We start from the raw sequence: 12,880 nt of genomic DNA on the forward strand, positions 1-12,880 counted from the left end.
GCCTTCAGTTGGAGTGGCACAGTGATTAGCCCTGCTGCCTCATAGTGCCAGGGACCTGGGTTCGATTCCCGGCTTGGGTCACTGTCTGTGTGGAGTCTGCATGCTCTCTGTGTCTTCGTGGGTTTTCGCCAGGTGCTCCAGTTTCCTCCCACAGTCCAAAAGACGTGCTGGTTAGATGCATTGGCCATTCTAAATTCTCCCTCGGGTGCGTTGACCATTCTAAATTCTCCCTCCCTCGAACAGGTGCCGGAGTGTGGCAATTAGGGGGATTTCACAGTAACTTCATTGCAGTGTTAATGTAAGCCTACTTGTGACACTAATAAACTTTAAACTTGAATTCTGATCAACATGCATGAGATGCTGATGCAGACAAAAGGGCTCCCTGACATTGTTTATCGGGGAACTCAGCCAACCTTGTAAGTCAGGAGAACAAGATCCCAAACGATTTTTCCTGCCCTCGGGAATCTTTGTTTGCTTTTCACCCAAATTTAATTTCCCTGCCCGCCACCATTCCCACTGCTGGCGGAACCGGAAGATTCCGCCAGATGTGTGGAGGTAAGAAATTCAATCGTGAGAAACGTGAGTGGAACGGCACGTTAGCACTGCTGCCTCACAGTGCCAGGAACCTGGGTTCGATACCCGGCTCGGGTCACTGCCTGTGTGGAGTTTGCACATTCTCCTCGTGTCTGTGTGGGATTCCCCCACGGTCCAAAGATGTGCGGGTCAGGTTGATTGGCCATGCTAAGAAATTGCCCCTTAGTGTCCTAAGATGCGTAGGTTAGAGGGATTAGTGAGTAAATATGTAGGGATATAGGGGTAGGGCCTGGGTGGGATTGTGGTCTGTGCAGACTCGATGGGCCGAAGGGCCTCTTTCTGTACTGTAGGGATTCTATGATTTCTATGAAACATGTTAATCGTTCTTGCCTACATTTACTGTCCTTCAACATAAAAACTTTGCACTGTGAACATTCATGTTCTGACGTATGGAACTTTTGAGCTTGGAAATTCAGGGCCAGGATTTTACAGACACGGAGTGTCTCCCGCAAGTGGTTGCAGCCTGCTGTTTACAGTCATGTGTACTATAGCGGGAACGTAATATCTCACTGGCTATGAGAGCAGGAAGATTCTGGGGCTCAAGCATTAGGTTGTGGATTTTTTAAAAATCTGCCAATGTATTTTGTACTCCGACTTTTTTAAAATGTCATTCCTTACTTCATAGTTGATTTTTTATTTAATCTTTCCTTGTAGTAGGTTGGCTGTCACCCCAGACACATCACAGGTCTAGATTCTGCACTGCAGTAGGAGTTGTGATATATATGTAACTGAGCATGTAGGTGAGCCAGATTACAGTTTGTTTCTCTCTGACTCATTGACTAAGAAGCAATGGATCATTTTCTGCACCTATGATTAGTGAAGACTACAATGAGTAATGGAACATATTGCAGCTTAATTCTTACCACACTGGGCCAAATCTCCCAGTCTCCCGATCATCAGAGACCAAACATATGACTGAAACTTCCGGGACAATTCCTGGATGGGTTTGAGACCAAGACTTCCATCTCCAAAATTAGGTTAACACCTGGGTACCTCCAGAATTAACCTTCCACATAATTGACTCCCCAATCATCTCACTCCCTTCCCTCTGAATACACACTCCAACCAACAAACTAACCCCCTACTCCACTCCTTCCCTTCTTCCCCGCTATCTAACTACTCCTCCAATCCAACTACGCACCGTGACCAGAATAAACCACCCCCCCCCCCCCCCCCCCCCCCCCCAAGCTGGACCAGTCCACTGACCTCACCTGACAACCTCCCTGCCAGCACAACCACAGAGACATGAAGGTGTCGTGGGGGTCTCCCCAGAGGCCCAAAGGTAACTATTGCCCTGGACAAGATTCCATGGCTAAGCAATATTCCATGGTACGGGTTGGCACAACCAGATTTTCACCACCCCAATCTGGCATTGCGAACCTGTGTCAAGGGGTGGACCCCAGTGGGAGAGGGGGGGTGGGGTGGGGGTGTTTAGTGCTGCTGTACTTGAGGACCAGGAATGGTCCGACAAGCTGGGGATCCCAGCGAGAGCATTGAGGTGATAATTGTTTTTAAAAAAGGTCACAACTCAAAACATGAAGACGTCTTTGAGGGGATTTATACCAGAGGTTTTACGAAGCTGGGTTACGATAACTTATGAATTAAAATTTTTCATGATAAATAGTGTGGTGGGGGGGTGGGGGGGGGGGTGCTGTCTCTGTGCGGAAAGTGGGGTGAAGGAGCTGATGATGGGAGGAGATCAGAGTAATTGATTGCACCGATCGGAATTGAGGAGAGGATCCCCTGGAGAGGGGGGAAGTTCTGATTGGGGGACCTCTTAAAGATGGAGCCCTGATGTCTGAGCAGCTGTGTTTTGCCAGTGTGTTTAAGCCCTGCGCCCCCCAAGCCCCGTGACAGCCTGAATCACGCCCTCCTAGATTTTTGTTTTTGTTTGACTGTGCTTGGTAGAAACTGACCGGTTTCTGTGGAGAGGAACGCACGGGCATTCTCGCCAGAAACAACATTCTGTCATTTTTTTTTGGTAATATTTCACCCGAGGCATTATAATTGGAGCCGTCCTCTGCGGTTTAATGTATAGAAAAATAGAGGTTCTTCGGAGGCCTCCAAATTGTATAACAGCTTGAATAGTGTTGGTGACAGCGGGGTGAGCGAGCAGAGAACTCTAAGCTAAAATACTGCTTGTAATATTTGAACACTGATGTAGCCAAGCCTGACAGTAACAATGAATGAGAGATATTTTTATCTTGCTTTGGGGTATCCAGAAAGTGGCAAATGACTTTCACATGGATCAAGCAACTTAACACTGTTCCTGCTTTCGACTTGGGAAGAAGTTGTATTTAACTTGATGGCAATTTTTGTTCTGGGTTGAAATAATGAGACTGTCTTTCCTACAAGGTCATAAAGTAAAGTCAAAGTTTGAAGTTTATTTATTAATCACAAGTAGGCTTACTAACACTACACTGCAATGAGTTACTGTGAAAATCCCCTAGTCGCCACACTCCAGCGCCTGTTTAGGTACACTAAGGGAGAATTTAGCAAGGCCAGTGCACCGAGCCAGCATGTTTTGGACTGTGGGAGGAAACCAGAGCACCCCCACAGACATGGGGAGAACATGCGGACTCTGCACAGTGACCCAAGCTGGGACTCAAACCAGAGTCTCTGGCGCTGTGTTGCAGCAGTGCTAACCACTGAGCTACCATGCCACCCACAAGATAAAGGTCTGAATCTTCCAAGTAGCAAGGGTTGCCACTATATGCTCGAAGGTTCTCCAGACCCGAAGCTGCTGTACATTTCTTTCAGGCTCTCCTGATCCCAGCTGTCAAAGAAATACACAGCACAGAATCCCTCTGAGAACTGTGTTGGAGCAGAGTTAGGGAATGATAGAGCTTGCCCCCATTTGGCAGCACTCATTGCCTTGATGGTAAGTGGCATGGGTGGCATAGTGGGTTAGCACTGCTGCCTCACAGCGCTAGGGACCTGGGTTCGATCCCCGGCTTGGGTCACTGCCTGCGGAGTCTGCACATTCTCCCATGTCTGCATGGGTTTCCCTTGGCTGCTCTGGTTTCCTCCCACACTCCAAATATGTGCAGTTTAGTGAATTGGTCACGCTAAATTGCTGCTTAGTGTCAGAGCGACTAGGATAAATGCATGGGGTTATGGGAATAGGGCCTGGGTGGGACTGGGTTTAGACTCGATTGTCTGAATGGCTGCCTTCAATGAAGTTTAAAGGTCAAGTACCTGAATGGGGGATGTGGGACAGATGGTGAGTGAGGTCAAGGATAGGTGAGTAGGTAAGTGAGAGGAGTATGTGTGGGTATGTGGATGAGGTAGTTGGATGGGTGAGGTGATAGATGGATAGGTGGATGAATGGATTGTTGGATCGGGCCTAGTCTGTTCAGGGGATAGTCAGGCCCTGTAGAGGGGATGGTTGGGTCTAAGGCTGTAGTCGGGTGCCTGGCGGATGGGTAGTTGAGTCCTACAAGATGGATAGTCGGACAGGGGGATAGTATGTGATCTTGGGAAGAGTCACATTGTTGGGCCGTAGGGTGGTCAGGTTGAATTGGTGGGTAATTGGGTTAATCGGAGTATGTCAGTTCAGGAGATGGATGGGCATGTCACGGATTATCAGGTGTTTCGGAGTGTAGTCAGGGGGGCTGATTGGACAGCTCGGTTGTGGAGTAATCGGTCAGATCTTCACAGGATGGTGAGTACAGCAAATGTACCCAAAGTCTTTGACTCTAACTCAAAGTCAGAGACATTCACAGGGGGTCCCGGGAAGCAGGGGGATTGCCTATCAGAAGTTTCATTATTCTGGGCAATTCCCACATAGGTCCATGCATCAGGACTTCCACTGGGTTCTTCAGCTTAATTCCAGTCCAAATCTGGTCTCCAATGATCCGGAAACCGGACAATTTGGCCCAGTCTGTTTTAGTGATGTTGGCTGAGGAATAAAACAGTCCCTGGATACCAGAACACCCATGCATCTCATTAAAACAGCACCACAGGATCATATAGCTCCACTGAGAGATTGTTGGTTAAGTATCTTATCTGAAAGACTCTGACACTGCAGATCCCGCTCAATGCAGCAACGCAATCTCAGCCCCCATTTTGTGTTCAAGTTCCTTGGGTCGGGCTTGAAACCATGGCTTTCTAACTTAGGAATGAAATTGTAACTCAATGGCCCATGTGTCAGAATGTTACAGTCATAGAGATTTACAGCATAGAAACAGGCCCTTCAGCCCAACTTGTCCATACCGCCCCTATTTTACACACTAATCTAATCCCAATTGCCCACATTTGACCCATATCCCTCTATACCCATCTTACCCATGTAACAGTCTAAATGCTTTCTAAAAGACAAAATTGTACCTGCCTCTACTACTATCTCTGGCAGCTCGTTCCAGACACTCACCACCCTCTGTGAAAAAATTGCCCCTCTGGACCCTTTTGTATCTCTCCCCTCTCACCTTAAACTTAAGCCCTCTGATTTTAGACTCCGGTACCTTTGGGAAAAGATATTGACTAGCTGATCTATGCTGCTCATTATTTCATAGACCTCCTTAAGATCTCCACTAAGCCTCCTATGTTCCAAAGAAAAACGTCCCAGTCTATCCAGCTTCTCCATATAACTCAAACTATCAGGTCCCGGTAGCATCCTAATAAATCTTTTCTTCACTTTTTCTAATTTAATAATATCCTTTCTAAAATAAGGTGATCAGAACTGTACACAGTATTCCAAACGTGGCCTTATCAATGTCTTATACAACTTCAACAAGATGTCCCAAACTCCTGTATGCAATGTTCTGACCAATGAAACCAAACATGCCCAATGCCGCCTTCACCACTCTGTCCACCTGTGACTCCACATTCAAGGAGCTATGAACCTGAACCCCTAGATCTTTTTGTTGTATAACTCTCCCCAATGTGCTACCATTAACTGAATAAGTCCTGCCCTGGTTTGATCTATCGAAATGCATCACCTTTAATTTATCTAAATTAAACTTCATCTGCCATTCATCAGCCCACTGGCGCAATTGATTAAGGTCCCAGAATCTCAAAATAATGGAGTTCTCCTTTACTCACTAAGTGAATGAACTGAATAGTATTGTGTTGAGCCATAACATGAGGAAAGGTTCTGAAGAATTGCGTGATTATGCTCGGAACAACATTGAAGGTGGAATAGCTGATCTCAATGTTGCCAGCCTAGAACAGGAGAATCTGATCTACCAGAGTATCAGAATGCAGGACACAGCATTGTCCTGAGTGCTGTGGAGTGGTGCTTTGAGAAAGTTTACAGGTATTAGGCGAGAACAAGTTAAAGGTTCTGCTTAAAGTAGAAACCTCAGATCCTCAAATTTTTCCCCATCCGTTACACAACCACCAGTTGCCTTCCACATGGTGGGCAGAATTCTCTGGCCTCTTGAGTGATGGGACCCATCGCGAGGGAGAATGGAGAATTTGGTAATCCAACCAAAACGCCATTCATTTCCACAAAAATCTCAGCTGTGAGCGAGGACAAAAGATTTTCAAAAGGACCTACACAAGATGGACAGAAGATTTTCAAAAGTACCTACACAAGATGGTAGATATTCTGGCCACCTGCCAGTATGTTATAGTGAGCTCAGTATTGGCCAGGTCTTGAGTTTTCTCTCTTCGAGGGTGAAGAAGGCTGGAAAGAAATAGGCACAGAATCCCTGTTTCCCAGACAAACATTTCACCCTGGAGATTTTCATGATAACTTCATTGCAGTGTTAATGTAAGCCTACTTGTGACATTAATAAATAAACCTTAAACGTTTCCCTTTTCCTCTTTGCAACCTGTGTGTGATCCCTCACCTTCACTCATGCTCTTTCCCCTGACATTGTAATCTCTAAATATTCCCTTAAAACATTGAATTGCCTCAGACATTTTTGGCTGGGAAAACATACCCACTTAAACTGAAGAGCTTCCTTAAAATCTTTTTGACTGAAGGTTGGAATTGTGTGAATGCCAAAGAACATGTCCCTTCCACATGTTTAGCCTAATGAGCAGCAATAAAATTTTACAAATTTGTACATTGTTTCATTGGACTTCTCTGCCTGAGGGCCAATATTAGTTGCCTAGGCAACTTTTCTAAAACATAGGAACATATGAATATTTGAGAAAAGGATAGAGCTGTTACATCCAACAAAAATCTTTGGCCCCTTTTAAAAAATACATAAACTTCATTCAATCACCTTCTCATTGTATCCATCAATTCCTTCTCCCTCCCGGAACGTCCCTCCAAGCTAATCATAGTGCTTCTTTTAATGTCCTTGCCTGGTAACTTGTTCCACAATTCTGAGCCGCAGTATCTTAACCCTGAGGAAGGTAATAAGAACATAAGAAATAGGAGCAGGAGTAGGCCATCTAGCCCTTCGAGTCTGCCCCGCCATTCAATAAGATCATGGCTGATCTGAAGTGGATCAGTTCCACTTTCCCGCTTTCTCCCCAAAAACCCATCTACCCGTGACTTAAATATATTTAGCGAGGTAGCCTCCACCACTTCAACGGGCAGAGAATTCCAGAGATTCACCACCCTTTGAGTGAAGAAGTTCCTCCTCAACTCTGATCTGAACTGCATCTCCCCCCCACTCCCTTACCTTGAGGCTGTCCCCTCTAGTCCTCTTTAAGGTAACTTAACAAAGACATTCTGCACTGTAAGCCCGGTGTAGGGTAGGCGGTGCTTGAGAAAAGGAATTACTCATGTTAGAAATGGACAAAAAGGAAAGAAAGATATGAAAAAAAACAGCTTTCAATGAATGTATTTGAGGTATAATTTTCTGAAGGAAGCTTGGGAAGAGGCAGTGCCATTGTGGTATCTGGCATGACTTTAATCAGGCAATTGTGGTGGGCTTATTAGAATATGAACTCCCTGATTAAGGGCCAAATTGATGGGCCAATCAGGGAGCCTCTTGCTTTGTGCTTAATCAGGAGTGCCAGTTCCTCTGGCACTCCTGGCGTAGGCTGCTAACTGAAAGCACTCTGTATGTTGGCGTCAGACGCGTAAGTAAAGGGATTTTAATGAGGCGGCTTCTGCCTCCAAGGACTTATTACAGTAACATCAGCGGATATACAATCCAAAGACCCAGGTAAAGCTAATGGATTTGAATCCCACATGGCAGATAAATATCTATAATTAAAAGCCTAATGATAACCATTGTAAAACCACGTTTGGCTCATTAATTGTTACCTGGTCTTGCCTCCATATGACACAAGACACACAGCAATGTGAGTAACTCTTAAATATGCTCTTTGGAAATGGCCTAGCAAGTCACTCAGTTGTATCAAACCAATAAGAAAATGTGGATAAAAAAATTAAACTGGATGGACTACCTGACATTGACCTAGGTAGCAGAAATTACAACCACGAACGCAGCCCTGTTGACCCTGCAAAGTCCTCTTTACAGGGGGCTTGTTTTGTTTTATTAATTTGTGGGACATGAACATCACTGGCTAGGCCAGCATTTACTGCCCATCCGTAGTTGCCCTTGAGAAGGTGGTGGTGAGCTGCCTTCTTGAACCGCTGCAGTCCACGTGCTGTGGGTTAACCCACAGTGCTGTTAGGGAGGAAATTCCAGGATTTTGACCCAGTGACTACGAAGAAAAGGTGATATATTTCCAGGATAGTGAGCAGCCTGGGAGGAGAACTTGCAGGTGCCAACTAGTCAGCAACCTGAGATCAAACCAAAGCCAGAAAATGCTGGAAAATCTCAGCAGATCTGACAGCAAGTGTGGGGAAAGAATGGAGCCAATATTTTGAGTCTAGGTGATGCTCTATTCTCTCCTATGCTGTCAGATCTGCTAAGATTTTCCAGCATTTTCTGTTTTTTTTTGTTTCAGATTCCAGTATCCCCAGTATTTTGCTGTTAGCTTGACGCAAAAGCAAGGAGCAGTACCAGGAATACCTAAAAATGATGTGCCAACCTGGTGAAGCTACAACACAGGACTACATGTGTGTCAAACAGCAAGCTATAGATAAAGCTAAGCTATCCCCCAACCAATGGATCAGGTTTAAGCTCTGCAATCCTGTCACATCGAGCCGCGAATGGTGCTGGACAACTAAACAACTCAGTGGAGGAGGATGCTCCGTAAATATCCCCGTCCTCCATATTGGAGGAGCCCAGAATATCAGTGCAAAAGATCAGGCTGAAGCATTTGCAACAATCTCCAGTCAAAGGATTGTCCATCTCAATCCCTTCCGGAGTTCCCCAGCATCACAGATGTTAATCTTCAACCAAATTGATTCACTCTACATGATAGAAGTGGTTAAAGGCGATGGGCCCTGACAATATTCTGGCCATAGTACTGAGGACTTGTGATCTAGCTATGCCCTTAGCCAAGCGATTCCAGTACAGTTCAGCACTGGCATCTTCCCAACAATGTGGAACATTGCCCAGATATGTCCTGCACAAAAAAAGCAGGACAAATCCAACCCAGCTAATTACCACCCCATCAGTCTACTCTCGATCATCAGTAAAGTGATGGAAGGGGTCATCAGCAGTGCTATCAAGTGGCACTCACTCAGCAATAAAGTGCTGGTGAACAGTTTAGGTTCCACCAAGGTCACTCAGCGCCTGACTTCATTGCAGCCTTGGTTCAAACAGGGGCTGAATTCCAGAGGTGAGGTGCGAGTGACAATCCTTGAAATCAAGGCTACATTTGACCAAGTGTGACATCAAGGAGCCCTAGAGAATATGGAATCAATGGGAATCAGGGAAAACTCTCCACTGGCTGGAGTCATACCTGGCACAAAGGAAAATGGTTGTGATTGTTGGATGTCAAACATCTCAGGACATCACTGCAGGAGTTTCTCAGGGTAGTGTCCTAGGCTCAGTCATCTTCAGCTGCTTCATCAATTCCTTCCATCATAAGGTCGGAAGTGGGGATGTTTGTGGATGACTGCACAATGTTCAGTACCATTTGCAACTCCTTAGATACTGAAGCAGTTCACGTCCAAATGTAGCAAGACCTGGCCAACATCTAGGGTTGACAAGTGATAAGTAACATTCATGCCACGAAAGTACCAGACAGTGACCGTCTCCAGCAAGAGAGAATCTAACATCTCTTGCAACACAATGGCATTAACGTTGCTGAATCTACAAACATTCACTCCCTCCACCACACTGGCAGCAATATGTACGACCTACAAGATGTACTGCAGCAACTCACTAAGTCTCTGTAGGCCACACCTTCCAAACCCATGACTACTACCATCTAAAAGGACAAGGGCAGCAGACATTTGGGAACATCACCACTTGCAAGTTCCCCTGCGAGCCCCACACCATTCTGACTCGGAAATACAGCACTGTTCCTTCACTATTGCTGGGCCAAATCCGCCCTAACAGCACTTCGGATATACCTACACCACGTGGACTGCTCACCACCACCTTCTCAAGGGCACTTAGGGATGGGCAATAAATGCTGGCCCAGCCAACAACACCCACATCCCATGAGTTAATTCAAAAAGTAAATTGATCTATGAACAGAGTGAAGCCTTTTACAAGAAAGAGGAATCTACTCAGTTCCACTGCTCTTGTTCCACAGCCTTTGAATTTTATTTTAATCATTTCTGGCTTAACAGCAATTGTAGATTCTGCCTCCCACCACTGTTCCTTTAGCGATATCTAGATATCAACTCTGCCACCTGGGAAAACAAAGTGCTTTCGGTTTTTGCTGTTATCAGCTTTGGGGATGATGTTATTGGCCTCCAACAGGGATTGTCACTTGGGGGATTGGCAGAGACTTTCCTGCACTCAAATAAGGAGCCAGATCCTGCCGGAGTCGGGCAACTTAAAGCGGGCAGCGTCAGATTATTTCTTTGCACCCTGCCACTCAAATATAATTAGTGCCGTAACTTTTGGCAGTGCGACAAGGAAGATGGAGCATCTGGGGTGAATAGCCAGAAGCAGCAGTCTCTCTTCACGATATTCGGGCTGGGAAGGAAACTTGAAAAACAAAGAGGCTGGGTGGATTAGAGTCAAATCAGATACGGAGAGAGATATATAGTCGGAGAAAGAAAGATTGGATTAAAAGCAAGAGAGGCAATAAAAGACGAGGGAAAAGCATGAAAAAGTATAGAATGGAAAGCTTCAACTTGTTAAAATGTCCAATAAGAATTTGGAATGAGAGTTTCGATTCCTCCTTATCTAGACCAGAGCGGGTGTTTTGGCATTGAACTTTACAGCCCCACCACAGAGTCTGGAAAATGTGAGCAGCCGTTCCATCGTCTTCGGTGGGGGTGGAAAATCCCACTGGTGGAAAGTACCACCCTGTGGCCGAATGGCCTGCAGAGGTTTAGCTCTTAACATGCTGAAAGTTCATCAATCAAGGCAAGCTGACTTTTGGCCAAAGTTGTTTTGTTTTAAGTGTGCTGGGATTTCCAAGATGGCCTGAAACTTAACAAAGGACAAAAGGGTGTTAAAGAACAAAGGATAACACAACACAGGAAACAGGCCCTTCGGCCCGACAAGCCCAGGCTGCCATTTTAACGTTCAGTGAGTGAGTGCCTCATTCCAATCCTCCTCCTACCTGTGACCCCTGTCTACGCCTCTTGGACTCCACAATAAAGGGGTGCAAATTTAGAGAATTATATGTGCACCAGATTAAAGGAGGTCTAATTTAGGGATAATTTGTTAACACCAGTCAGCCTAAAAGCACGTTTTTGGGGTGTGGGAGGAAACCGGAGCACCCGGAGAAAATGTCACGGCTTGTTCCCAAACAAAATAACTTGGCTACGAATCCGGGTCCTTGGCGCTGTGAGGCAGCAGTGCTAATCGCCCTGCTTGCTGTGGTCACCATTATTTCATCCTTTTTTCCTTATATGGGTATTGGAATGTAGGCTACGTGTAGGGTCCGGAGGGTCCTGACCCTTTTTGTGCTGGCTTTAACTGATTGGCCCAATCGAATGATACAGTGGGGTTTCCGATCAATTCATCGGCTGGTTGCCAAGGAACGTTTCGGATTTATGAATGCTATCACAGAGTTCGGGCGGATTTTTCCCATTCCGCCTGCGAGCGGGACAGAAAGTTCAGCAGACCACGCAAAGCTCTGTTGACCTCAGGTGGGAATTATCGTGCTGGGGCGGCACGGTAGCACAGTGGGTTAGCACTGCTGCTTCACAGCTCCAGGGTCCCAGGTTCGATTCCCGGCTCGGGTCACTGTCTGTGTGGAGTTTGCACATTCTCCTTGTGTCTGCGTGGGTTTCCTCCGGGTACTCCCGTTTCCTCCCACAGTCCAAAGACGTGCGGGTTAGGTTGATTGGCCGTGCTAAGAAATTGCCCCTTAGTGCCCAGGGTAGCTGAGGTTAGAGGGATTAGTGGGTATAATATGTAGGGATATGGGGGTGGGAGTGTGTTCGGTGCAGACTCAATGGGCCAAATGGCCTCTTTCTGCACTGTAGGGTTCGATGTTCTATGTAATGGCCTTGGGGTGAGCACAGACAGAAAATCCCGCCCTTTGTTTTCAATGTAAACCTGGGAGCAAAGTTCACAGGAGGAGGCAACATCTGGAAGAAGAGCAGGGTGATGTCCACTAGCCAAATCTTGGCCAGGTTTCTTATGTAAGGATAAATTAGGTAACGGATAGTGAGTATTTAGTTGGTGTTTTGCAAGTATTAACTATTTTCAAAGTAGCTACCAAATAAAGAAAATTGTGTTTAAATATTTAAAGTTGACTTAATGTCCTTATTCGCCAATATAGAACAGAATTCTCACAGTGCAGGAGGCCATTCCGCCCATCGAGTCTGCACTGTCCATAAGAAATAGGAGGAGGCCATCTAGCCCTTCGAGCCTGCCCCACCATTCAATAAGGTCATGGCTGATCTGAAGTGGATCAGTTCCACTTTCCCGCTTTCTCCCCATAACCCTTAATGCCCCTGTCTATCAGAAACCTATCTACCCATGACTTAAATATATTCAACGAGGTAGCCTCCATCACTTCAACGGGCAGAGAATTCCAGAGATTCACCACCCTTTGAGTGAAGAAGTTCCTCCTCAACTCCGTTCTAAACCACTGTGCCCTCTAGTTCTGCTATCCTTTCTAAGCGGGAAGAATCTCTCTACCTCTACCCTATCCGGCCCCTTCCCAATCTTACCCAGGCCCTATTCCCATAACTCCACATATTTAGCCTGCTAATCTCCCTGGCACTGTGGTCAATTTAGCATGGCCAATCAACCTAACCCACTGACCTTTGGACTGTGGGCGGAAGCCAGAGCACACGCACGCAGACAGAGGGAGAATGTGCAAACTCCACACAGACAGTGACCCGAGACCGGAATTGAACCTGGGTTCTCTGGTGCTGAGAGGC

The 12,880-nt window shown here is 46.1% G+C and overlaps 1 protein-coding gene across 1 annotated transcript in view; it reads left to right on the forward strand.

The window, feature by feature from the left end:
* The window catches only part of LOC145355588 (ATP-binding cassette sub-family C member 9-like), a 197,995-nt gene that overhangs the window by 74,427 nt on the left and 110,688 nt on the right, over window positions 1–12,880 (forward strand). Inside the window, exon 2 of the mRNA XM_080207837.1 lies at window positions 11,556–11,635. Within this exon, the coding sequence (XP_080063963.1) occupies window positions 11,556–11,635 (80 nt within the window). The remainder of the gene's footprint in view (window positions 1–11,555; window positions 11,636–12,880) is intronic.

This window comes from Carcharhinus amblyrhynchos, chromosome 19, assembly GCF_965287045.1.
Source record: "Carcharhinus amblyrhynchos chromosome 19, sCarAmb.v2.hapA, whole genome shotgun sequence".
NCBI classification, from domain to species: Eukaryota; Metazoa; Chordata; class Chondrichthyes; order Carcharhiniformes; family Carcharhinidae; genus Carcharhinus; species Carcharhinus amblyrhynchos.